The 27,954-nt window shown below is 39.4% G+C and overlaps 1 protein-coding gene across 2 annotated transcripts in view; it reads left to right on the top strand.

Annotated features, from left to right (window-relative positions):
• The window catches only part of PPP2R2D (protein phosphatase 2 regulatory subunit Bdelta), a 42,126-nt gene extending 21,021 nt beyond the window's left edge, over positions 1 to 21,105 (top strand). The window contains exons 1-8 of one of the 2 annotated variants that reach the window (XM_075130997.1): positions 2,877 to 2,999; positions 5,027 to 5,192; positions 10,008 to 10,120; positions 13,388 to 13,565; positions 14,468 to 14,632; positions 16,236 to 16,405; positions 16,494 to 16,585; positions 18,953 to 21,105. In XM_075130997.1, coding sequence (XP_074987098.1) covers positions 2,973 to 2,999; positions 5,027 to 5,192; positions 10,008 to 10,120; positions 13,388 to 13,565; positions 14,468 to 14,632; positions 16,236 to 16,405; positions 16,494 to 16,585; positions 18,953 to 19,232 — 1,191 coding nt within the window. In that variant the 5' untranslated portion in view covers positions 2,877 to 2,972 and the 3' untranslated portion in view covers positions 19,233 to 21,105. Of the gene's footprint in view, positions 1 to 2,876; positions 3,000 to 5,026; positions 5,193 to 10,007; positions 10,121 to 13,387; positions 13,566 to 14,467; positions 14,633 to 16,235; positions 16,406 to 16,493; positions 16,586 to 18,952 lie in introns of those variants that run through there. The other variant, XM_048857198.2, reaches the window with a different exon arrangement.
• The last annotated feature ends 6,849 nt before the right edge of the window (positions 21,106 to 27,954 follow it).

Below are 27,954 nucleotides of genomic sequence, written 5' to 3'. Positions count from 1 at the left end.
CAGCCCTGCAGCGGAAAAACACAAGAATGAGAGCTGCCCTGCCATTAGAGAAGCGTGTGATGATTGCACCGTAGAAGCTGGCTACTCCAGACTGCTACCGATTGGTAGCTAACCAGTTCGGAGTGGGAAAGTTGACCGTTGGACTCGTGTTGACGAAGTGTGCAGGGCCATTCATCACATCGTGCTCCAAAAGACCATGACTCTAGCCAACGTGCGTGACATTGTGGATGGCTTTGCACAAATGGGCTTCCCTAGCTGTGAGGGACAATAGATGGCATGCATATTCCAATTCTGGCACCAGACCACCTAGCCGCCAAGCACAATAATCGGAAAGGGTATTTCTCAATGGTTCTCCAGGTGCTTGTGGATCACCGTGGGCGTTTCACGGACATCAACGAAGGCTGGTCTGGAAAGGTGCATGACACACGCATCTTTTGGAACACTGGCCTGTTCAGGAAGCTGCAAGCAGGGACTTTCCTCCCGGACCAGAAGATCACCGTAGGGGAAGTCAAAATGCCCATTGTCAAAATGCCCAGAGTCTCCAGGGAGACTCTGCCTACCCCTTAATGGTGTGGCTTATGAAGCCATACATGGGGCACCTTGATAGCAGCAAGGAGTTATTTGCAATAGGCTGAGCAAGTGCAGAATGACTGTTGAAGGTGCTTTTGGCCATTTAATGGTCCGTTGGCGCTGCCTATGTGGGAGGCTGGACCTGGCTGATGACAATATTCCTATGCTTATAGCTGCATACTGTACGCTCCATAATATTTGTGAAGGGAAGGGCGAAAGCTTCACTCAGGGCTGGACTGCTGAGGCTGAGCGCCTGGAGGCTGAATTTGAATAGTCGGAGACCAGGGCTATTAGAGGGGTTCAGCACAGGGCCATAAGGCAGCAATTTGAAGCTGAAAGCCACTAATATTTGTTGCTGTGCTCGGAAGTGCAGTGCTCTTAATGCTAGGAGGTGGTTGTGATTGGTGCAGATAATGTATTATGAAGATTTAAGAAAATTGCCTGCTGCTTTTCAGGGCTATGTTTGCTTTCAATTAATAGACTAAAGATTGCTTTCAAACCAACACAATTCTTTTATTAAAAATCAACAACTGGAAGAGAGAGAGAAACAAAAAACACATCAGCACTGAGGGGGAGGGGAGGGTCCCAGGAGGAGGTGGGGTCCTGGGACAGTTAGATTTGTGTATGTCCAGGTATTATATTCAACCTTCTCCTTTAGAGTACAGTGCAGTGAGTACTGTACTTCAGCAGGGCTAAACTGCAGAGGGACGGTTGTTGAGTGCAGTGCGTACTGGGAGTAAACAGTGCTGGACTGTGATGGGGGAGGAGTGGAATGCAGCGGGTACTGACTGGAGCCAGGAGGTTGATAAGAGTGTGTTGGTGGTGTCTGGGGGAGCGCATGGGAAAGAGTTTGCAACAGTGGCTGCAAGGGAGGCGGTGTGCGGAGCTGCTTGGTCTGCAGTGCTAGTAGCACCTGGAGCGTGTCCACTTGGTACTCCATAACATTTAACAGCCACTCTGTGGCTTCGTTCTGGTGCGCCATGTGCTCCTTTCGGTCCCTCCTCTTGCTGTCCCACCACTTCTTCAATTCCTGTTTTTTGACCGCCCTGGCCCTTATGCGGCTCTCCTGTATGCAGCAGTGATCCCCCCACCCGACCCCCCAGTGACAGTAGAGTGGTGCAGGAAAGTTACCCTTATTGGGGCAAGAAACAAGCAGCTCTGCCGAAGAACTTGCTGCAGGTTGCCCGGTATCTTCATGAGAGTTTCCTGGAGATCTCTGAGGCAGATGCTTCTGAATCAACACCCTGTTCCTCTGCTCAGACTAGGCATGTTGTGGTACACGCATCACAGAGACACAAGCCTGCTTTCTGCAACCCTCCTGCCCCCAACAACTCGCTTCGGTGATTCCCAAAATCAAAGCCACTTATCAGGGGCCTCATCTTCTGTTTGCGCTTCACCAAGATCCGACAGCTGTGACTGGCTAGCCTCCTCCAGGGTAGAGAGGAGCTCCTGGTTGCAAACATCTCTGGTTTCCAAGTCATCGTTCTGCCTCTGGGTCCCCTTTCCCTGCTACATCATCGTCCAAGATTTCTTCCTCCTGGCTCGGTCCACTCTCAACTGGCATGCGAGCCCCCAAAGAATCCACAGTGGACTTTGCAGTGGAGGTGGAGTCACCACCGAGTATCCCATTCAGCTCTTTGTAGAACTGGCAGCTCGTAGGCATGGCACCAGAGCGATGGTTTGCCTCCTACACCTTGTGGTAGGCGTTGCGCAGCTCCTTCACTTTGACCCTTCACTGCAGTGTTTCCCAGTCGTGGCCCCTTTCTGTCATGCATTGTAAAATCTGTCCAGAGGTATCATAATTCCTATGGCTGGAGCACAGCTGGGACTCGACAGCCTCCTCTCCCCAAATTCTGATGAGATCCAGCAGCTCAGCACTGCTCCAAGCGGGGGATTGCCTGGTGCGTGGAGCAGGCATGGTCACCTGGGAAGATGCACTGAGACCACTGCACATGTCACTGAGCAAACAGGAAGGGGACTTTCAAAATTCCCACAGAATTCACGGGGTGGGGATGAGTGGTCACCTGAGGGAAGGGCAGTAGAGTTCAAACCGATGACCAGAGAGGCAAGAACAGGCATTGTGGGACACGTTCCAGAGGCCAATTGTAGCTCTGTAATCAACCAGGGTGTCTACACTGGCACTGTGGCACTGTATCCCCAATGCAGAAAGTTGTATACCTCATGTCGGGGTGGTGTGTGTGGTATTTTTTTTTGTTTGGTTTTTGTTTTTGTTTTTTTACAGCACTGCAACTGCACAGTTTCTGCATACTAAGTGGCTTGGCAGTGTGTACACCTCAGGAGTTACAATGCAGAAAGCTGCTTTACTACACAGAAACTTGCCAGCGTAGACAGGGTCTTGAGCTAACAGTTACTGCTAGCAGTAGAGACTTGCCATCTTCTGTATGGATCAGCCACTAGAGGGAGATGAGGTACATATTTTGATAGAAGAATTTGATAAAAGAATGTAGAGATTCAGGAATCCTGGGTTTTATTCCAAATTCTGAGTGTAGCATACTCAGTGACTACAAACTGTTCTGCCCTTGGTCCTGTCAACTTGAACTTGTTCCAGTCCTACTCTTGCCTTCCCACTTCCTCCCCTTGGCTCCTTGTCCCAGTCCCTGTCTCCCCACCATGGCTCCTTATCCCTTTGCATTGTAGTTATGCTGCTATTTCTTTCTCAGAATTTTCTGAGCACCAGCAGTGGAAGTATTGAGAAGACAGGAGACGGTATTCCTGCTTTTAATTCTGGTGCCTGGCACAACAGCAGTCCCTGGCTGCTGGGACAGGCAACTGCAGGGAAGTCCTGCTTACCCCCCGGGCTAGAGCAGCAGTTCTCAAACTGTGGGTCGGGACTCCATTTTATTGGGGTCACCAAGTCTGGCTTAGACTTGCTGAGGCCCAGAGCTAAAGCTGAAAGCCTGAGCTCTACCACCTGGGGCCAAACCTGGGTGGCGGGGCTTAGATTACAGGTGCCTTCCCTGGGGCTGAAGCCCTTGGGTTTCAGTCTTGTCTCCCCTTCCCCCCACCACCCCCCCACACGGTACTGGGGCTTTGTCTGGGGGAGGCAGTGGAGGAGGCTCGTGTGGGCTCAGACTTCGGTCCCCCCCTCCTGGGGTCGTGTAGTAATATTTGTTGTCAGAAGGGAGTCGCAGTGTGATGACAGTTATAGTGTTGGTCAACCTTAACTATACACTTCACTACCTGTTCCACATGATAACTGTTAATGTACTATAGTAGGCACAGAGCTAACTCTGATATTCGCAGGATGCATCTTCCTGTTCCTTCTTCAGTGACTATTCACAGTAATCTTTTCTAAAAAATATTTAGAATTATGTACAATTAAGGGTTACATAATACACAACTTTTTTTAATCTAGATAATTCCCAAACAAGGAATTACCTGAGGCCTCACCAGCCTATTCCATATTGTGGCTGTATTTCATGATGGTTATAGTTAACATAGGGAAGCACCTGAACAAGAGCCTGCTAATAAGAGTGGGGAATGAATGTCATAGTGGCCTCAAACAGAGTGGAAGCCAAGTTGACATCTTGAATTATGCAGTGTCCTCACCTTCCATTGAAATGAATGGAAGTTTAGGATGCTCAGCACATTGCAGGATTGGACCATCTTTACTTGATTGTTGTGGGTTTGCCACATATTGGTAAGGGGAGATGACAATTTGCAGGACACTTTTAATGCAAATCTGCATTAATGTCGATTTGCATAACAATTTTAGAAATGACATGTTGACTGTCCCAAATAACAAGAACAAGAAGAAACATTTGTATAATATTAATCTACTGTAAAACTTCTGTTTCTCTGCAGATCTCTAAGTCAAGACCAGCTGTAGATCTCCTGCTCCATCGCTATTTGGTGCACCACATGCTCTCTGTTGCTGACATACCAGCCACAGAACCGTACTGTGGACTGGAGCTGCCCAATAGTGGTAAGAGTCCACTATCTTCCAATATGCGCAGTTTTGTAGAGTTTGTAATGTTATAACATTGGTATATTAAAAAAAAATACATTTTAAAAACTTTACAAAACCACACATCTTGTGAGAAATGGGGTCTTTCCATAACCATATACGGCATGTCTAATGTGCAGTGAAATTCTGTGGCTAGAACATTGCCAGCAGAGGGCATACTGGTGCATCAAACATAGCAGGATCAGACTGGATTTTGCAATTTCTAAAACTAAACAAAAATGGACATTTTAAATTAAACTTACAATTTGTATTGTAAAAGACCAGTTATACAGAATATCATTCTAATGGATCTTGACCAGTTCATCAAGACTTTGCCCAGTAGCATTTCCCAATTCCTCGTTCACATTTATTTTGTCATTAATAGTTGGCTGATTTTATCTGTTCTTAGAGTGTATATGAAGTGTTGTCATTTTCTAGGTACATAAAGAACTTCTATTTCATTAATAAAAATGTTCTGCTTCCTTTCAGAATAAAAGCCGTCCGCATTCTCGGGGAGAATATAATGTTTACAGTACCTTTCAGAGTCATGAACCTGAGTTTGACTACTTGAAGAGTCTAGAAATTGAGGAAAAAATTAATAAAATTAGGTGGTTACCACAACAGAATGCTGCTCATTTCCTGCTGTCTACAAATGGTAAGGACATTTCATAGTGTACTTTTATTTTGTAAAACAGCAAGATCTTTTGATAATCTAGTTGAATTTCATAGTCTTATCCTGGATCCATTTGTTCATTACTTTCATACAACAGAATAGTATCCTTTTTTCATAGTTTTAATTCCATGCAAGACATGTTCAGTTTGATACCATGTGTTTAGAATAGTGAAGTAACTATGCATTAGCTGTTTTAGGGGAATATGGGAAGATATACCTACCAACCCACAGAATGTGTCCTTGGATGTAATATGCAAGCTGACATAATAGCCAGCAGTACTTTCCCTGCCTGATGTTCTGCTTGCATGACTGAAGGCTATGTAAGAAGCTCTGTTTGCTCTCTGCTTCTGTCATGCACAAATGTGTTTCAAAAGGTAGGATTTAGCCCCATATCCTTAGCATAGCTTGAGAAAAGTAGGCTTTAAACTTTCTTTGTGTTTCTCTGATCCTGGCCCTGTCCAGTGGCAGGGCCGTTCCTCAATGACAGAGCAACCTGATGTTAGTGATGCAACATTATTTCTGGTGGTTCCCACAATGTGGTATGTTTCCCAAACATCAGAGCCTGGTGCCTGCTTGGAATAGCTTTCAAACTAAAAGGAACAGCTGTATTGACAGGAATATGTTTGTTTATATTTCCATTACATACATGACCATGGTATGTTGATACCATACATACAATTAAGAGTCTCAAATAAATCTGAAATATAGCCCTACCTCTCCTCTCTGCCTTATTAAATTGGGGGAAATCTTAATGGTTATCTTCTAATATATGTTGTTAATAGTAAATACTTACATTATGGTTTCCACTAAAATACTCCATTCTGGATTGCAGTACCATTGTGCTGGGTACTGTAGTACTGCTGTTTCACCATAATGCACTATTAATAGGGAAGGGCTTTTTTGTAGGTTATTACTCCTACACTATGTCCTGAAAATGCCGGTTGGCAAGTCTAAAGAGATCGTATGAACTTGAACTGAAACTATTGTTGGGTTTTTTTTGTTTTGTTTTGTTTTAAACTGGTTTGAAGTATTACATCTGACCCGGAATCTGTCTGCCAATTTTTGTTGTTTTACAATCACTTTTTTCTAGTTGTAACTGTTTGTCTCCCCTATTACTGTGTGAAAGATGAACACAGATGGAAACTACACAAGAAAGCAGTGAAACTGAGTACAAAAGTGATATCAAATGCTGAAAACAAATGACATCAAAATTATTTCCCTCTTATCTTTCAACTAGTGTAACCTTATTGTTTGTAATTAATAGATTTAAAAAATGGAGCAAGTGTGATTAAGTTTCATATGGAATACTGCAGTATACAATTGCATTGGTGTTCTTTATCGTAAAATAACTTACAAAGTGAGTGTGAAAGAACTTGGTATCTTTGGTTGGGCTGGGTCTTGTATGCCTCTGGAAGCCTACATTTTATTGTACATCTGACTGTTACACAGTTATTATTTGCTGATGATATACTTGCCACTGTATAAGATTTTAAAGGAAGGCCCCTGCCCAGTTTGTAATCCAAATAAACCCCCTTACTCAGAGGCCTTGAAGGTACTAGTTTATAGGTTTAAAAAAAAGTGATAGCTTTTCTGATTTGCATTTGGGGTTTGAGAATAAGGCTCATTCTTCCTTGTCTCCCATGCAGAATTCACTTTTTTCCAGAATGCTAGCAAACAATTTCCCTCAGATATGTGTCAGTTCTACAAATACAGCAGTTTGCTTATTCTAAATTGAATTAGACAATTTATAGAATGGAAAGAAAACTTAAAAAGGTTTCAGATGATATATCTGTTACCTGGATTCTATGAAAAGGACTTGCAGTCTATCTGTAAATTTTAAGTTACGAAATAACTGGATAGTTTACCTTGTTCCTTGCATGGTAGAAATTTCTTGGCATTCTAACAGCCAAAGCTGCTTTTTTGTCCGTCCTGTTGACGTTACAGTCCCTTTGGCAATTTTTCAACCTAGCTCCTTAGAGAATGTTTCTGTCGCCTTATCCAGCATTTGACTGGAATCATCTACATTTTATGGAAGTGTCAGCTCATCAACACTGCGTGAAAGAACGTTGAATTTCTGAATGGACAGTCCCCTCCTGTTTGTAAAGTTAAAAATAATTGGTTTTCTTTCTTGACATGGACTTGGATTTAAACAGTCTGCTTTCTCCACTAAATCACTTTTCTGTGTTATACCTCTGTCCACAAATAAATTATTTAGTCTTCTAATCCGGTGTGTTCTCAACTTTTCTGTAATCTGACCTCATTGCAACAGAAATAAATTTTGGATTCTTTCCCATAATTTCAGGACTCCCCGCCCTGTAAAGGAAGGGCAGAGGGGAGGGTGATCATGACCTACAGGATGAAAACCCATACCCTATTACCTTTCACAAGGTTTGTCCATTATCTCATGATCACCTGTTAAACAGAACACCAGGGACATCAGCTGTGAAACAGCAGAACAAATCCCTGTACATTTCAACATTGTATATCAGTCTCCTTTTTGTTTATGAAAATAGTGCATATAACAGCTTCTGAAAGAAAGGTTTATTCAAATGGGTATGTCACACTTTTCATAGAATTTTAAAATATAAAGGAAGTCTCACTCCTCAGGAGGTCACTGGTTCAACTGCAAATCTTTGTCAGCTTGATGGGGAATAACAGAAACAAATTACTAAATGCAAATACATTGTGCATGCTACCCAAACCTTTTACTGTATATTCATATGTGTATACTTATTTCTTAAGGAGGAGAAACTTTTTTTCAAACATCCCTCCTTAAGTCAGAGGAGTAGATTTTTTCGTAACAGCAAATAAAAATAGCAGACTTCTTCAAAATCACATTCTTCCTCTAAAGGAGAGTGGATGATTCATGCTTCTCTTCTGTTTCCTTGTCTTAGCAGATAGAGGCTAGACTTCTGCTTAGATTTTTACCTTGACTTTTTCTTCCCCCAACCATGTTTTTACCTCAGGATTAGTTAGGATAGAGTCAGGGGCTTTGAATGTTTTTCCTTACACTCAGTGTTTTGCGGAGTCAGTCTCCTTCAGGTGCAGTGTGTTCCTTCTCCTTTAGTTGATGGAGATGATTTTGTGAGAAATGCCCCCTCCATTTATGATATGTCAACAGATATAAGTATACGCAGTACTTATGGCTTCATAGTTTCACTGATCCTACATTGCTCCTCTTCCCTCTCAAAAGTCAGAACCACAACTTAGCCCAGAAGCCCATTAGTACCTTGGTTCTGCTGTAAGCATGGAAGGGATAGAATAATCATATGCCTTCTTGGAGAAAAACTTTTAACATGGAAATTTGTGGGACCGAGTCAGTCAAGACGCACTTGCATTAATACTCCTTGCTGGTGGTCCTCAGAATATTTTTGTCACAGCTTTCAATCTATCATATATTGAAAAACTCACAGCCTCATTCTTGGACAACTTATTTCACATAGATGACCTGCTAGTCTCCAGAAGCCTAGGGTTTAATTCTTTGTCTGAACCAGCAGACCAAGATGCTTCTGACCTTCACAAGGTGGTTCACCCTGTGTAGTGCTCCTCCTTAAATCTTCTTACACAGCCTCACATATGGGCTCAAGGTAACATTCCTTTCTAACTTTGTCCCTGGAGACTGATTCTTCCATCTTTCTGCAGTGGAAAAAAGAGCTTTTCTGTCTTAATAGTTCAATATCCTTATGTGCACAAGGATCATGGGGATTGGTGACCCTGAAGGAGAATAAGATTCTTTCACAGGTAGATTTTCCAACGGAATATAAGTTGAACCATATTGAAAAAGCAGGTGAGCTGAAAGCTAAATTCAAAGGACTATTCTCTGGCTCCAGAAGGTGGAAGGAGAGGCCTAATTTTGCTTGCTGTAAGAAGAGCTCATGGTTTGGGGGGGTGTGAGGAGGGAAAGAGGCTGCTGCCTTCGGGGATGCTTATCTGGGAAATTGAGTGCATATGAAAAATTATAGTAATTTAGGAACTATGGCATGGCTTTTTCCCCCCTTGAATAATAAATCCAACATGGCTTTTATAGTCCTTAGATTGGAATCCAATATTTCAGGGAATGGCCGAGAAAGCTGTTTCCTGGAAATTCAAAGTTGAAGTTAAAAGAAATCCAAGCATGTTAAAGAAATAAAAATGTACTGGTAGAGCACCCAGAAAACCTTAACTCTATACTATAGTGACACCATAAGGGAAAAAATATGAAAAATCTAATGTCTCTTTGGACTTAATCTAATCCAGGATATCAAATACTAAAATGCCTTTTTTTGATTATTTTATGCTGGTGCTACAGAGCAGAATTAAGGTGTTAGGTTCTTAACTATGCATTTCCATACAGTAACATATTTGAATTTCTTTTCATTTCAGTTTTAATTCCAAACTTCCTCAGTTTATCTTGCTTGTTTGGGGCATAATAAGAATTAAGAACATCCCTGCAAATCTCTGCATTACTGTATTCTCAACTTTAACACCATTTAAAATTTATATTTTGTCTGGAAATTGTATATAACTAGTTAAAATAGGCAACTTTAATGACAATTCTGAATGGTTTCATAAGCAATTCAAACAAAGTAAAATACTTTTAGTATGTAGTGTTTGTGTTTAATCATTTTATACTATGGTAGCACTCAAAGGCCACAATCAGAATTGAGGCCTCTTTGTAATAGGCACAGAGGAAACCCAGATGAAGAAACAATCCCTGCCCGGGAGAGTTTATAATCTGGCATATAACTTTATAATAATTTATTGAATCATCTTTAATTTTGTAATTTCAATTTCAAGAATGTGAATTTTTGTTTTTAGATAAAACTATTAAATTATGGAAAATAAGTGAAAGGGATAAAAGAGCTGAAGGTTATAACTTGAAAGATGAAGATGGACGACTTCGGGATCCATTTAGAATCACAGCACTAAGAGTATGTGTTTTGGTTTTTCCTTTGGCTCTCGTTAAATCTGCTTTTTTGAATGTACAACTTTACCTTTGTACATTTAAAAAGAGGTGTTATTCATTTATAAAGTTGTCTTGTATTGCAGTTTGTATTATGTGGAGTCAAAACTGTATTGGGTATTTCAGGATAATACAGAATTAAATATATTACTGAAGTTTCATTAATTCATGGGTCCATAAAACACTGCCTAGATGCTTTGGGAAGATTAAAGACCAGAGTGCTTCCGACACAAATATTTTGTTATGAGCTTCTTAGTGACATCTTGGAACATCTTAGAACATCTTAATGCTGTTGTAAATATAAATAGGGTTTTTAAAGTCTGTTTAAAATTAAGTTAATAAAATTTTTCATTAGGTGTATCCTTTCATTCGTCTAAATAATATATAGAAGACAGTAAAATTATTAAGATAGAAGAATATTTTTGAATGAACTTTTTTTTTAACATAAGACTCTTGCACTATCTAGGTTCAAAGATAGTGTATCACTTCTACTTATCTCCCTGAATAGCCTGTTGTGTTAATGACCCATCTCGCAACATGTGTGTGGATCATAAATTTGCACTTAACACAGGGTGGTTATCTTTGACATGGGTGGAAAATTAAATTTAAAGAATATTTTTCAGTAACGTTCAGCTCACTTTTTAATTAAACTGTTTGGCCATCTTGGCCATGTAGGTCTAAATTTAATGGTTTCAAGGATGCATTACAAGAGACATTTGATCTTGTATTTGATTGAGTGGAGCTTGTTCTGAAATTGAAAAGGCTCAAAAGTGTTTTTTTTTTTCCTAATGGTTTTGATTTACTGCTTGTGGATTTAATGTTTTTAGTATTCAGATAAATGTTATTGATAACATTTTCTTCTATTGCACCATCATAAACTAAAGAACTGTATCCATTCCTAATCCTGATTTGCCCTTTTTAAAATATGAAGCCATTGCAGAAGACTATGGATTGAATGCTGTGTCAAGACAAAACAGAATACAGTAGAACCTCAGAGTTATGAACACCTCGGGAATGGAAGTTGTTTGTAACTCTGAACAAAACATTATGAAAACATTCAAAAGTTTGCAGCTGAGCATTGACTTAGTACAACTTTGAAACTTTACTATGCAGAAGAAAAGTGCTTCTTTTAACCATCTTAATTTCAGTGAAACAAGCACAGAGACAGTTTCCTTACCTTACAATTTTTTTAAGCTTTTCCTTTATTTTTTTAGTAGTTTGTTTAACACAGTACTGTGCTGAATTTGTGCTTTTTGTCTCTGCTGCTGCCTGATTGCTTACTTCTGGTTCTAAATGAGGTGTGTGGTTGACTGGTCAGTGTTTGTAATTCTGTGTGTTCTTAAATCTGAGGTTCTACTATACTTACAGAGCAGAAACGAGAAGCCTTTCTACTTTTGGTCATGTGTGTTTATATTAGTATAAACTAAACTGAGGGTATAAAAACACAGTATTATTAAAGCCAGTCACAACCCAATCAAATTGCAATAATAGGTCAAGTCACTTTTCCAGAGCAAGATTGTATGTGTAGGTAAAATTTTTCTTAGTGTCCTATAGCTATAAATAGTAAAAACTACTTGCATGGCACAGTTACTAGGAAGCTTTGTGGTTCAGGGTTTAGTTTCACCAGTAACTTATTAATAACATATGTTCCTTTTATTTGAGATTTGGTAATATTTACACTTGTATGTTTTTCATAATCAATCACCCAGGAATGATTCAGGTGGTTTCTTAATATGTTCGCCTGATGCTATTTCATTTTCACATTTTAGTCTCAAAAGTTACTTTTAGATTTCATTGTGTGAATTTTACTTCACCCTTTCTTGTGCATTTTAGAAATCTGCTTCACCCACATAAAACCTAAATAACTAGATGTAGGGAATGTATCGTTGTCAATGTGGTACACAGTGACTTCCCCTCCAAACAGCAGGTACTCCAGAATTGCAGGTGTAGCCACTCCTGGACCCTTGGGGTGTTAGGCCTACTGGATTCATATAAAGACATCCCCATTCCTTCAATACTGATCTACAAAACTGGCACAGAGGGCCTTTCCACTGGACATGGAGAGTGGAAGCGCTCTGTGTGGCTCATGTGCCCACTGTTCTTCTGTGCAGCCTTGCAGCCAGGAGTTAAAGGAGAATTTCACACTTAATTGCATTAATTGTAATTTAGATTTTGCTTAACCTTTCCTTAATTACACTAATTCTAGTGTTCCTGGATTTTGATTGTTCTTTTATTATAAAACCCATGTACCCTAAAATAATAATTTTAGTCCACCTCATCCTAGCACTCTATTTCATCCATTATATTTTTTTTCTTACATTTTAACCTTAAATGTTAAAATGTGACTAATCATTAGTGGCAAGAAGAGGAATGTTTTTTTATAATAAACAAGGTATGTGGCAACTCCAGAAACCTCTTGTATCTAAGCTTTTTTAAAAAAAAATTGTTTCTATTCTCTTGGTGTGTTAAAAATAATTTATCAATAGTTCAGTAAAAAGAGCATCAGATTGTGTTATGAGGACATGGTTAAGTTGATTTCATTTGTAAATTAACTAATTTTCTTTTAAAAGTCCATATTCTTGTTGTTCATCCTTCAAATAGTTTTTTCATTCCATTTTAAAATGTTGTTTTAAGGGTTTTTCAGCTCCCTTGTTGATGTTTAGAAGGGATTAACTGACAAAGGAGAAACAGTCAGTGCACCAAGTGCTATCAGATGCTCAAAGTAAACAGGCTTAGATCTCTTTTGTTTAGCTAATTTTTGTTATAGATCTTACAAGTAACTGCAGAAGATATGTTTTCAGGTATATGAGAGTTTCAAATTGAGTATCTCGAAATTGTTCAGTATAAATGTACTTCTCTCGATGGGGAGGTATGGGAGAGTCTTACATATTTGAAATGCAAAAAATGGCAACCTGGGATCTGGTTTGTGAGTGCTAATATGGAAAATCAGAGTAGGGTGGGCAACTGTTTTATTAGATTTTTTTGCCCAGTGGATTTGAAAAGTGCCCCAGAACTAAGTGAACTGTGTTCCTGTACAGAGAGAAAATGAGATTTCTGTAGTCTACATTGCTATTTTACATAATAGGAAATATGACTATGTATACCATAGTTGAATGAATTCATCTTCAGTGTAAACTTTTGAATCACAAATTACTAGCTCTTTTTTATCTTTACAGTGAACTTTTCCCCACATATAAACACTGACTTTTCTTGTATCTTCTCTTCCCCTTTGCAGGTGCCAATATTGAAACCCATGGACCTAATGGTAGAAGCAAGTCCCCGAAGGATATTTGCAAATGCGCACACGTATCACATAAACTCTATTTCAGTAAATAGTGATCATGAAACATACCTTTCTGCAGATGACCTAAGAATTAACCTATGGCATTTAGAAATCACAGATAGAAGTTTTAGTATCCTTTTCCTGTATGAATTCTATGATTCCATATAAATTTCTGTTTTGACTATTAATAGAAACACTTTCATTGTTATATCTGCAGTTTTACTAAACACAAGTTCCCTAAATACTTCCATTTAACTCTAGTCATATAATTAAACACTAGTTCAAATGCACTAATTCACAGTGAAACATGTTTTTGAAATGAAAAGCTGCACGTAGGAAGATATGTAGAGTTTAATTTTGCAGAGCAGAAAGTGAAGACGAGGTGAAATTCTGGGACCATATATCTTAAATGTGGGGGTCAGTCTTCCATTAAATGATCTTATTGATAATATATGTAAAATAAAAGAATTCCATTTCGCTAGAGAGTTCTATCTCCTGTTGTATTCAAAGTGTCAGCTATGTAGTCTGATGTTAATCTTGAAATAAAGTAAAGACTTAGAATTTTGCATAGCAAGTATGGATATGCCTTACAGACAATACTGAAAGTGATCCTTTTGCTATGGCTCACGGCTGCCTATTTCAGGCCAAAATGGTCCAAGAGATATTTTGGCAAGTAACGTAGGTGTCTTCAATAAAAGCAAAGGTGAGAGAAATATAAAATAGCCATTAAGTTGTTTCAGGGCATAAGAGGAACGAAGGCCATTCAGTGTTCTGTTTGTAAGATCCTGCAAAAAAATTTCCACACAAATATTTTTAGTTTTTAGGGTACAGATTCTAGGACGAGCCCAGGATTATTTTTATGCTACTCCTGTCCTTTTACAGTGAGTAAATGTCCACAAAGCAGAAGGGAGGAACTTACCTTATGCTTCTAAAAATATACTACAACCATAATTAACCATTTTTTGGAAATTGTATTTTAGAAATAATAAAAATGGGAAATGCTATTTGTTGCCTTTACCAACCAACTTTCAGACATTGTAGATATTAAGCCCGCTAACATGGAGGAACTAACAGAAGTGATTACTGCTGCAGAGTTTCACCCACATCATTGTAATGTGTTTGTCTACAGTAGTAGCAAAGGAACTATACGACTCTGTGATATGCGTTCTTCAGCCCTCTGTGATAGACATTCAAAATGTAAGTAATTTAGACTATATCTTCTTGCTTTATAGACTTTTGTCATATACAACAAGAGACCGTGTAGGTGTTCTACCTATATAAACAAACATTAAAATGTCAAATTCTGCTTATTGGTAAAGAACTTACAAAGGTAAGGAGTCATAGTTTTGTAGAATGGAACATTTTAATTGTCTTGTTCTAGGCCATCAGCAAGCAGAAGTGTAGCATGAGACAATTGACGATGTGACTCAAGTGCTTTTGGCACCAGTGAGACCTGTCTTCTGTCCAGACTCAGTCTTGGTGCTTCTCAAAGGTATCTGCTTAACAAGTGCCAGTTAAGGGCAGTTTATTGACATCTACCTTTGTGCATTAGGAACTGGGCTGAGGCTGCCAGAACCCATTTCATTTGTGACCATTTACACCTATCGGAATGAATTTTATTCATAATGATCTGTGCTGGATTTGAAGCCAGTTCCCAGAGGTGAAAGGCCAGTGTTTTTGAAGCACTGAGCCACACAGCCTCATATAGGTGAGGAAAGCTTTTATATTTCCACCATAAGGAATAGGGCCCATCTTTACACACAGCCTGTTGTTTCTTGGTTGTATTACAGTAGTAATGGTTTTATATATCACTGCTTCCTGGGGTTTACCTAAATTGCATTGATATTTCTAGGTAAGCTCATATTCTGAAGCAAAGATGAGGGGTTTTTGATTGGGGAAGAGAAATATTTAAACATTGTGGCAAGTAAGGTATGGCGCATTTCCTTTTTAGTCAACTTAGCTTATATAATTGGAAATGTCAATGGCCAATCTAACTTGTCATATTTTTGTTAGTTTCCTTTACTCTGTAAAACGTACTGTAGTCTGTGATGTTTTCATAAAAGGTTTGTAAGAAAGAACTTTGCTATTATTCCCTTGGTGTTGAATGGTTCATCTTGTCATTGATTTGAAGAATTAAGAGTAAATGACTTTCAACCTAACCAAGAAGCACGGTTCAAGAAAACAGACAAAAATCCTCATTGAATTTCAGTGTAAATACAAACTTGCTCTTTCAGTAGATTTTGTGTGTGGTGCAATTTATATTCACTTATAAATAAACCATGTACCCTACAGCACCACTAAAAGATGTGGGATCTGTAAAAGAAATGTACACTGGAGAGGCTGACTTCTCTTACTGTTTCACATTTAAAAATTTTTTAGTTTTACATTATGGTAAAGTTATAGAATAATCAGTAGTCCTAGAGGGAACACAGTGACTTTTGAATTTAACTTCATATACTGTTTTTTGTTTGTTTGTTTTTTGGTTAGTTTCTGCCTCTTAATGTTCATTCCAAAACTCCAGGAATTGCAGCTTCTTCATATGCCCTAATGGGAGAACCCATTGGAGCTTAGCAGCTAGTGGTTCTAGCTACGAGAACTTAGTGCCTTTTTAAAGAAAGATCACCTTTTTTAAAAAAAAAAAAAAGCTAAGCAGGGCTATAATCTCTTTTTCTTTTCTTTTTTTAAATGGAGGATTTAGTATTCAGGTCCATGATTTTAAAATATGTAAATACTGAATAGCATTGCCATTTGTAACATTTTGAGTATTGGATTCAGTTTTACTTTACATCTTAATTTACAGTTTTTGAAGAGCCTGAAGATCCCAGCAGCAGATCATTCTTTTCAGAAATTATTTCCTCAATATCTGATGTAAAATTCAGTCACAGTGGTCGATACATGATGACAAGAGACTACCTTTCAGTTAAAGTGTGGGATCTCAATATGGAAAACAGGCCTGTAGAGACATATCAGGTAAAGTGTTCATATTTTTTAATTTAAAAAAAAAAAAGCATCTTTTTCTTTTTTTAGATCTGTCTAATACTTCCTTAAATGTTTTAAGGTTCATGAATATCTTCGAAGCAAGCTTTGTTCTCTCTATGAAAATGACTGCATCTTTGACAAGTTTGAGTGCTGCTGGAATGGTTCTGATAGGTAAGGTTAATTTCAGAAATTTAGTCCCCAATCCTGAGAACACTTAACTTATGTTAAGTATGTGAACAGTCCTTTTGAAGTCAATTTGCAAGATTAAGGTCTGAAAATATTTACCTTTTGCATCCTCAAAAAGATGGCAAAGGCAATGTAAACTTTCTCTCAATTAACCCTATTTTAGTTTAAATTATTGCTGCAGTTGCGTACAACTAGCTTTTTTGGATATTGACTTTAAAACTATCCTGAAACAATTTTTTCATATTTTTTTTAAATAAGACATATACAGAACTGGTTTTCATTATTTTGAAAGATCAATTTTTGTTTAATTTTATTTCCAACCTTTCTGTTGGGCTTTGTCCTTAAATTTGTTGTCAGAGGTAAACAATACATATAGAAACAGAGGTAGCTGTATAATGCAGTTTTATGTCTTCTAGCTTTTGTTTTGTTATATGATCCATGGAAACATTAAAAATTTCTGGATAAAAAGTGATATACAAGAGTGTGGTGGTTTGGAACTGCGCTGTGATAACTTATTGATATTGTATGTTGGCCTGGTTATTGGGTATTTACTGTATGAATATACTGCTATATTAGCTCAATAGGGGTATGTCTGAAATACAGGCAGGAAGGAGAAGAATGGCTCGAGAGCTACCTATCAGCAAACACTGGAGAGTTGTTAAGGGACAATGCCAGCACTGCTAGCTTGATTCTTTCTCAGTCTCCAAACATCCTACAAAACTGGTTTTGGCCAGGACCCACCAAAGAACAAGAGAACCATAGCAGGGTATAAATAGGAACATGCTCTCCTGGGGAGGTAGAACCTGCAAGGAACCAGATTAAAATAAGACTCTGACATAATGGCTCACTCCAAGTTTCTGGGGAAGCTAGACCTGCCTGTGTCCCCATCATGGGATGATAGGACTCTGAAATAAGATAGACATGCACATAGACTTATTTATTTTAAAATCCTTTTGTCCCCTAAGGCTTTGTTTCTGCAGCAAAATAAACCATGTTTTTGTTTTAAGAAGGCTGTTTGGTCAATATAGACCTCCGGTCACAGATTCCTGAAGGGAAGAACCTGATACGCAAACACAGGAAAATCTGCAGGGCAGAAATGTTTGATAGGGTACTGTAGCACAGGTCCCAGTCAAGGAGAGGGAGCATTGCAAAATTCCACCCTGGGATAGGTATAAGAATGAGCCTAACACCTGAAGGAGTGCACTAGGAGAGATCAGAAAGGGGACATAGGTGCAGCTACATCTGTAACCATGACAAAGAACTTATTAGGGTCATTGCAAAAATCTCACTTGGAATATTAGCAGTCCTACCCTGCTCGTATCAAGTTCCAGAAAGGAGCTGTCAATCTGTTTACATTTCTGCTAATACAAGAGTTAAATATCTTTCAACAAAGTTGATCATTTTCTGAAATTTTCAGGCGAAAGGTTACCTGCGTTACCTTTTTGATTTCTCAAAATCATAGGTTTAGACTGTTATAAACAAATCTGTTCTATAATTAAGGCTCTGATGTCGTTCTTGTTACACAATTTATGTGGTGCTGTTTGCACCCCAGAGAAGTTCTCTCCCTCTCTGGTATAATCCAATCAGTATAGTATTCCTTGTATTTTGATATTAAAGTCAACTCGTTTTACACTGTTCTCAATTATTGAATTTTTACTGTGATGTAGATATTTGTATTAACTTTTATAATTTGTTCTCATCAGGGGAAGGTAGAGATAACTGGTATCTGGGAAGTGGCTTTGGGCTCCAGGAAGCAGTTTTGAAATACACATCCAAGTGTCGGCAGTGCAGGAGAGCTGCCCTGCATTTCTGGTACTGCTAGCTGGAATTGGGTGGTTGCTCAAGGACTACCTTTCCCCCTGGCTGCTTCCAGTGTTGTAGGATGAAGAGGGGGTAGGGAAGGGATAATACTACAGTAGGAGTAGGGGCAGTTCTGTCAGCTGTGACAGGGAGGGTGCTGCTACTTCACCAGCCATTTTTTCTTGTGCTGGTCCAGAGGGCTAGAGCAGGGAAAGGTCATGAGTGATTTGTCTGTGTCTGTAAGAGAAGAGACAGTGAGGGGAGAGGATATGTAGGATAGCAAGGGGGTGGGGAGAGAGCTGGAGAGGAGGCAGTGGTGAATGTGATGTATGAAATAAATGATGTGGGAAAATGGATCAAAGGAGTGGCAATGAGGAAGGACATAAAGTAAGAGAAAAGAATATAGTGCAAGGTTCTAGTTTTAAATTTGAGCCCTGGCCGTCATTCATTCTGTGCACAGAAGAAATAAATGAGGTACACTGCAGTGGAATAATATATTATGGTCTTTAGTAATCCAAGTAAAATATTTCCTTTTCTTCTGGTTTTAAACAGTGCTATTATGACTGGCTCCTACAACAATTTCTTTAGGATGTTTGACCGTAACACACGACGGGATATTACATTAGAAGCATCAAGAGAAAGTAGCAAACCTCGTGCCATCTTAAAGCCACGCAAAGTGTGTACAGGTGGTAAGAGAAAGAAAGATGAGATAAGTGTTGACAGTCTGGACTTCAACAAGAAGATCCTTCATACAGCATGGCACCCCACAGAGAACATCATTGCTGTAGCTGCCACCAATAACTTGTATATATTCCAGGACAAAATTAACTAAAGATGGCTTATTTGAGGACAAAGTTGTCTTCTTGCATAGTTAAGCTCAGTTGTTTCTGTAAAAAAGAAGGCCTTGTTGTCCTACCAGTAAAGAACATTGATGCACTTACTTCCCTTTATAGATAAAGGAGAGAAGCTTGCCTGGTTTTGAGTTCATGGTGTAGTTCTGCCTTCAGTGAGGGGGATGTGAGTTGCAATTTTCAACAAGAAAAAGCCCACTAGAAGCAGAATTGATGGACAGTGCTCAATAAAGGCCAATACTCAAATGTATTTATTTAAGTCTGAGCCTTCCTTTCCAGTTTATAGACCAAAAATTTAACACCCAAGAAGAAAACTTGTCATAAAAATATAATTTCTGTCTCTGCGCTCTTTCTCTGCTGTAATATTTGGGCCTTTCAAAACATTTATTGTGCTTTATGCCTGTAAACATTCCTTCTCTGGCCTTTTATCTAGGCTTAGGTGTTTTTATCTCTGAGCACTTAGGTAGGTCTTGAGTTGGGTTTGTAGGCAGGTTTCCATGTATATTTACTCACCAACTGTATCTATAACCACACCTTCTGGTGTAAACCACTTAATAAAAATAACAAACTATAAAAAGTGTTTTTAAATCTGAAAGTATGTATTCAGTCTTTTTATTTTTTTATCGCATGTATTGAGGTTGTGAAAAATAATTCTGATGGGAAGATTTGAAAAGTTTGTCCCAGAACATTGATTTTTGACAGGCAGGTATGAACAGATTTGTGTAGTATGAAATATTTCGTACTACTCTAAAATTTAGTTTCCACAAAACTGTCATTAGTTGAAATTGTGTTGGTTGCCTGTAAAATTACATCATACTTTATACAAAAAGTAGGAGATTGAAAAGGTTGGTATAAAGTTATCTAGAGCCATACTAGAAAGAGACCCCCTTCAACAGAAGGAAAAAAATATCTTAAAACATTCAACAAAATTGCTGCTTTAACAATTAAAAATACGATTTAACAGATGCCTCTCAAATGTTCGACATAAACACATACCTTATGTGCATTATTTTTTTTTTAACCTGGTTAGTACCTCTTGTTTTGGAAAAAAATATACTTTATTTTAAATATTAAAATTTGGCATAATATGTATATTGAATTTCACATTGCAGTTAAAAAAATTAACTTATGCCAAACAGCAGCACAACATAACAAATTTTAACATATTGTAACCCATGTTGAGACCATGAGATAAGGTTATATGGAGGCTACATGTGAAATGCATTTGTGGTAATGTCTGTTCCTGTTGACAACAGAAGGTTAAAGAATAATTCTTGGTACTCTCTTTCAAAAGGGCCTGCAACTCATCCCTCAGTTTTTCACCCAAAACAGGTGTGGGTGTAAAATTGTACCTGAAATAATTGCAGGCACATTTTAATAGCATCAAATTACCTAGATATGTAAAGGCTATAAAATGTGCCTGCAAAATCAGAGGTGTCTTCTGAAAATCAGATCCTTTGAGCCTCCGTGATGAAATAGAGAAGTGTGGTTTACACTCCATTTTTAATAAAATGAAGGTGTATTATGATTACTCAACCAGATATGGATATGCAAGAAAAAAATGTCTCTGTTCCTTCCCTCTCAATTAACGTCCATAGTGCCACTCTTGTTCACAATAAGCTAGTAAATACAGCTAACTTTTTGGGGTTCTATGAATAAAGTTTAAATAAAAATCTTATACTGTATATTGGTTGTGACACTATTTGCAAATCTTGAAATGTGGAACTAGGTCATTTAAACATTAGATTTGACCTTGTTCTTAAAATACATAATAGAGCTAATACAATGGGATTGTATATACTTGTTCAATTATTTTGACCAAAAAGTTTAATAAATTTTAAATGTTTACCTGAACGTGCTCTTTGTATTTTGACAACTTTTTCCTTATTTTTGCTTCTGAAATTTTAGCTGAGTTCTGCCAACATAATTCATTGTAGACTTCCATGTTAAATTGGTATGCTTCTTAGGAAAGGGAAATGACCAAGTATGTTTAGCAAAAGCCTATAGAATCTCCTGCAAACACTTCTCATGCACTTCACTTGGTTCACTTGAGTAGCCCCATTAATTTTCCACTGAGCAAATTTAAATATGTGTAAGGGCTTGTCTACACTTAAAACGCTACAGTAGTGCTTCAGTGTAGACATTATGTATGGCTGACATGAGGGGTTCGCCTGTCAGTGTAGGCAATCCACCTCCCCAAGAGACAGTAGCCAGGTTGACGGAAAAATTCTTCCATTGATCTAGTGCTGTTTACACAGGGACTTATGTTGGCTTGACATGACTCGGGTATGGATTTCTCACACCCTTGACCAATGTAGTTAAACCAAACTCATTTTCTAGTATAGATCGGGACTGTGTGTTCGTACGGTCAGATCCTTAATTCAGAAGGACATATCACCATACTAGATGACTGTAAATATAGTTGGGCTGCCTATTATAGAGCCATTGTGGTTGCGTCCAGCAAACCCCAAACCATGAGTAGGATTAGGAGAAAACTAAAGGATTCTGTAAGAGAGATTATATAAAAGAATTTAAATTTCTTTGGTTAAACAGCTGGTGGTTCATGAAAAGCTTTCAATGCATCTTACTTGGAAACAATTTTTCTTGTCTTTTTGTTTTGGTGGGTGGGATTCTTCCACTCCAGTTTTCAAATATTTGCACAAAAATAAAAATTGAGATTAATAAAATCTATTGTTTGGTATCTGAAATCAGTTTGGAACACCACATTATTCTTTTCAAGTTAGTCTTGATCCTGACCCAGGATGAAAACTTCCATTGGCAGTGGTGGGAGCGAGATTTCCATTGTCTGTTTTCTAGGTAGATTGTTATACTGCACCCAACACCATGGTATCTTAAGTACTTAAGGAGACAGGATTATAGTATGATTTCAAGTGGGAGGTATAAACAGGAGAAATATTGTTAGCGTTAGATATTTGTAGTACTGGATGGATTAGCATATTTATCAGTAAAAGCTAATAAATGTTGATTTCACTGTGTACACCCAAACTGATTTTAAAAAAAAAAATTGATGATGATAGAAATTTACAGATAGGTAAAGTAAGAAAAACGCTCCTTGATAACTTATTAGCTTTAAATCAAACTATTTACTCAGTGTGTATTGACATCTGATGTTGACAATTTTAACTTTTTGAATTTCAATATGTACTGTCATAAATGGTCGGACTCCCGCAAAAAAAATTTCCCACAATTGTGAAAATTTAAATGTATAAATTGAAAAAATGCTTACAAATATATCAATATAATCAGTCAATTTTTTTAAAAATTGAATTCTTCAAGCCTATATGTGTTGTCTACAAATATTGCAAGAGAAATTAAGTTCCAAGTTCTCATGTTGGCAGGTAAAAATGTTCAGTTTAGGAAATAAGGATCCTTATTTTATGCAAACATTTCTGAGAGGGAGGATAAATCTGTAGGAGCGAGTAATTTTCAGTTATGTGAGGAAATGAAAAGTGTAACTGTCCTGAATCTTTGTATCAGAATTTACAGTTGTCAGAATTTCCCTTTTTGATCTATCCTTTGATACTCTTCTTTCCCATAAAATGTATTGATGTTTAAATGCAACAAGCATATCCAAGAAGATCCTCCCTTTAGAACATTTTAAGATTTGTATGCTGTAATCAGTTGTATAAAACTCCTTTTGATAAGGGAAGGCAATGTTGTCTAGTGGCTAGAGCACTAGACTGGGATTCGGGAGACCTAGGTTCTATTCCTGCCTCAGCCTGCTGGGTGACCTTGACAAATCATTTCACCCTCTGTGCCTGTTTCCCCAGCTGTAAAACAGGGATAAAGTGCTTTTGAGAGCTATAGATGAAATGGAAAATTTCTTACTGATAATTTTCTTTCAGCTAGCAGTGTCTTCTACAGTTCTGGACATCTGGGGTTACTCTGCTCTCTTTGCAGCTCGCAGAGGCAGATCAATATGGTGCCACACGGTCTGGCTACACCTCAACTCATCTGGCAGCAAGCAGGAGCAATTTCCAAGCTGTAAAGCTTGCATAACTGCTGGTTTTATACAATGTTACTATGCATAAAAATGTCAAGAAACGTCTTTCATGGAAGCTTTTAATATTCTGAACTGGATGTTCATTGACATTGATACATCCATAATCATAACCTGTACACTTGTGTATATACATATGTAGAAAATTGTGATTGTAAACTGGTGCAACTTCATCACCTCAGAACAATGAAGTAGTCAGGGAGGGAGGAGTCAGGCAGGAAGGGGAGCACTTAGTGTTGTACAACCCACAAAAGAAGACAAATGAGGTGCCTTTACGGTTAATGGGAAAACACTTAGAACTCCCTACTGCCCAATGTAACCACGAGTGTCCATGCCAGGAGGGGGGGAAAGGTTCTTTTGTTTTTGTTTTTAAAAAAAGCCTTTTTAAAGGAGACTTAAAATTGAAGTCTTCATCCAGAAACTGAGGGACAGCCTCTGCTATGAAACTGTTCAGCGGGAATAGGTAACTTAGATTCACTTTTCTAATATGTCAGATATAGAAGTGTAAAGTCTGAAATAGCATCTTTGTTATTTTCTGTAACTTGTATGTGTTTGCTTTACCTTATTATTTCATCTTTGAATCTGTGATTTTTTTTCTGTTTGCTCTTTTTATTTTTACCCAAAACAGGTCTCTCGTTTGTGGAGTGTGTGCGCCAAAGTGAATTATAATGGGGAGGCTGTTTTCACACGTTCAGGGGTGATGAACCAGAGGGAAAAGTCTGAGAGGCTGGTAGCTAAGAACTCTGGATAGATAGAGTTGGGGAGACCTGTGACTGAAAGGGCTGTTGGGATCACCTCGCAAAGTAACTAGGCTGGTGAAAGCCAAGGTGAAATCTTTGCTTGTGGGCTGGCTACTGGTGTCAGGATTCTGAGCCATGGCAGTACAGCATTAAGGCACCCGAGTTACAGGGACAGAACCCCTTACTGGTCTGAGTGATCCCCAAAACCTCACACTAGGGTCTGCGGCTCTGCATTTTTATGATTTGCAAACAGGTGGGAGGGAGGCCAAACATCTGAACAATGAGATCAAAAATCTCCTGATTCAAGCTCGACTTGGAGTTGTTGCCCCTCCGTCTGCTGAGCCACTCTGCCTTTTGATTCAGGTCCTCTTTGATGTGGATCGCTCTGAGGGAAAGGAGGAACTGCTCTGCCCACCTCATTATTTCTATTGCTCCCCTGTGTAGTGTTCTCCTTGTTCTCCCTTGGTGGTTTAGTCGTATTGTCTTATTGAAACAGGATGTAGTTTCTCCTTAGGATGGGCGGGAATCTTTGCTGTGTTATCTTGACCAGTCCCAGCTCCAAGAGGTTTATGCTGTGGCTCCACAGAACTTGGGCTCTTAAGGTTCCCCCAGTGAGCTCCCCAGCCCTCCAGGCTGGTATTGATTGCAGGGACTAAAGGATCTGGAAGGCAGATGGGCATGCCTTTGTGGTCATTGTCATGGGCAGACCACCACTGTAAGGAGCTGAACACCTGTATTCAAACCTATACTTATTTTTCATGTGTTCTGTGCAGTGATCCCACACCTTTCATATAATGTCTTGAAGACTTCTGATATTTGATTGTGCCCAGGGAGTGATGCATGGAGTCCAGCCAGTTGGAGGCATAATGCTATGGCAGGCCTTGTGTGGCTCTGAAGCAAGAAACTTTATTTTGTATTGAACAGGAGAGATTTTCTTGGCATTGATGATGAAGCTGTGCTCCTGGAGAAGGTTCAATATCGAAGATGTGGCCCTTTGCACTGCTGACTGCAATGGTGCTCTGATCATGATATCATTCCAGAAAGTGTACACATGAGTTCCCTGCATCCTGAGTCTGGCTGTTATCACTGCCACCATCTTTCTAAAATCCCCCGGAACCAACGACAGGCTGAATTGGAATGTTCGGTACTGGATGTTATGGTGCCAGGGTGAACCTCCGAAGTCTGTGGGAGGGAACCAGAAGAACCTTTCTTCTGTGGGAACACTCTGACTCCTATATCTAGAAGATGAGATATTTTGTTCTGAATCAGGTTGTTCGATGGGGTCATTGGAGCTGAGTGACTGGGTGAAGAACAGGTGAGGTGGATCCCCCAATTCGAGGGAGTATGCCTGGCTCGCTATCTGACTGACCCACTTGTCTGATGAAAACCATTCCTTTAGGAAATGGAAATCCTGCCTCCTAGATTCAGTTCTGGATAGAGGCCTCTGCAGTCTTTGTCATGAAGTGAATTGGGGGGGAAGGGGAATGAGGTCCTTCTGGAGACTTCACCTCACCACTGGACCTTGATTCTTCTGTTTTCCTTTGGGGAATCTTCTGGTACCTCTATGCTGATGAGTGAAAGAAGCACCTCTCTTTGAAGGCCTATCTATATCCTCTCCAGAGGGCCTTTAGTGGGGAAGGGAAGGCTGTTTGGATTTTTCTGTATTTTTAGCCACCACCTTATTCTGCTTTTCTCCAGAAACAAAAGAGCCAAGCACAGGACTTGCTTAGAGTGAATATCCACCTTCCAGGGTTGAAGCCATAGGTGGTGCCTGGCTACTAAGCTGGAAGCCATGCCTTGGGCTGAGGACCTCCTTGTGTCCATTGAGGTGTCACCTACAAACTCTGTTCCTAGGGAGACTTTCCTTAAAGTGGAGCCAAAGTCAGGGTAATTTCTATCTTTAAGGGCTTTGAGATCTTCCAGTCGGGAAGGAGATGCTCCTGCAATGCAGGTAGCTGCAAGGGACGCTGAGAGGGTGGTGGAAGAGGCTTTAAATCCCTTCTTGAGAGTGGTGTGTCATAAATATAAAGGGAAGGGTAAACACCTTTAAATCCCTCTTGGCCAGAGGAAAAACCCTTTTACCTGTAAAGGGTTAAGAAGCTAAGATAACTTCGCTGGCACCTGACCAAAATGACCAATGAGGAGACAAGATACTTTCAAAGCTGGAGGCGGGAGGAAACAAAAGGTTCTCTCTGTCTGTGTGTTGCTTTTGCCGGGACCAGAGCAGGAATGCAGGTCAGAACTCCTGTAAAGGGCTAATAAGCAATCTAGTTAGATATGCGTTATATTCTGTTTTGTTTAAATGGCTGATAAAATAAGTTGTGCTGAATGGAATGTATATTCCTGTTTTTGTGTCTTTTTGTAACTTAAGGTTTTGCCTAAAGGGATTCTCTATGTTTGGAATCTGATTACCCTGTAAGGTATTTACCATCCTGATTTTACAGAGGTGATTCTTTTACTTTTTCTTTAATTAAAGTTCTTCTTTTAAGAACCTGATTGCTTTTTCATTGTTCTTAAGATTCAAGGGTTTGGGTCTGTGTCCACCTATGCAAATTGGTCAGGATTTTTATCAAGCCTTCCCCAGGAAAGCGGGTGTAGGACTTGGGGGGATTTTGGGGAGAAAGATGTTTCCAAGTGGGCTCTTTCCCTGTTATATTTGTTAGACGCTTGGTGGTGGCAGCAATAAGGTCCAGGGACAAAAGGTAAAACAGTTTGTACCTTGGGGAAGTTTTAACCTAAGCTGGTAAAAATAAGCGTCAGGGGTTTTTTCGTGCAGGTCCCCACATCTGTACCCTAGAGTTCAGAGTGGGGAAGGAACCTTGACAGGCCTCCATCCTTTCTTAGGGGGGAAAACTCCTCCTTCGTTATCAGCAATAGAGTCTTTGGTTCTTGGATATTGTATAGCCTGAGATTGCTCTTGTTAACATACTTCCCATTATCAGTCTTGTTCTATTTATCCCGAATCACTTCCTCGAAGGAGGAGTGAAGGGGTATGGCAGCCTCGGGAGGATTTTGAGAGGAGAAATTTACTCTGAGGTTTACTCACAGAAGCCTGCTCAGGTTTGGGAGCCAGACAGCTTACCTTACTCACAGAAGGAGTAGTCGTCAGAGGACTCCTGTCTCCTGGTTTTTTGTGCTTTTTCTTTTCCTTTTTGGCCTTTTAGATTTTTATTGCTTTAGGAATGTAGAAATTGTGCTGCAATTTTGGTGAGTTCTTTTGTGGCTTGCCTTCCTTACAGCCTGCAGCCCGCTCAAGACAACTGCCTCAGAATCTTCCCACTGGGTCCCATTCCCTCTGGGAGGGGGGGAACTCCATTTTCAGAGCCCTCCTTGTTGGCTGATTTGAAGCCCTGCTTCTCCAGGGTGCCAATGACCTACTTTGACTTGTGTCCCCATAAGCCTCCCCTCTTTGTTATGCAGGGGTCCCCTGGAAGTTGCCCCCTGAGTTCATTGGTCAGGGTTCTCCTTGCTTTTGGAGTTTCTCTCTACTCTGCACTGGTGTTTCTGGTCCATTCTTCTACTCTTGGAGTTGTGGCTGCCTGTCCAACTCCAGACCCAGGATCTAGCTCAGTTTGGGACAGAAGGCTTGGGTGGAGCTGGGAAAAACTTGCCATTCGCAAAGCCCTAAAAAGGTGGAAAAGTTAAATTAGGAGGAATGGTGGCAGCAAAAAACTGCCACTGTGTGCAGCTGCAGTGCTAGAGAAACAGGTAGCAAATAGGAGCAGAGGGGACGTGGCTGGACTGTGTAGCGCCGAAATGTTGACCTGACTCAGTGAGTTACAGAGAGGAGAGATTTCAGAGTAGCAGCTGTGTTAGTCTGTATCCTCAAAAAGAAAAGGAGTACTTGTGGCACCATAGAGACTAACCAATTTATTTGAGCATAAGCTTTTGTGAACTACAAGCTTATGCTCAAATAAATTTGTTAGTCTCTAAGGTGCCACA

Source organism: Caretta caretta, chromosome 7, assembly GCF_965140235.1.
Source record: "Caretta caretta isolate rCarCar2 chromosome 7, rCarCar1.hap1, whole genome shotgun sequence".
NCBI classification, from domain to species: Eukaryota; Metazoa; Chordata; order Testudines; family Cheloniidae; genus Caretta; species Caretta caretta.
The sequence above is the reverse complement of the archived record's forward strand: the minus strand, read 5'-3'. Positions and strand labels throughout refer to the sequence as shown.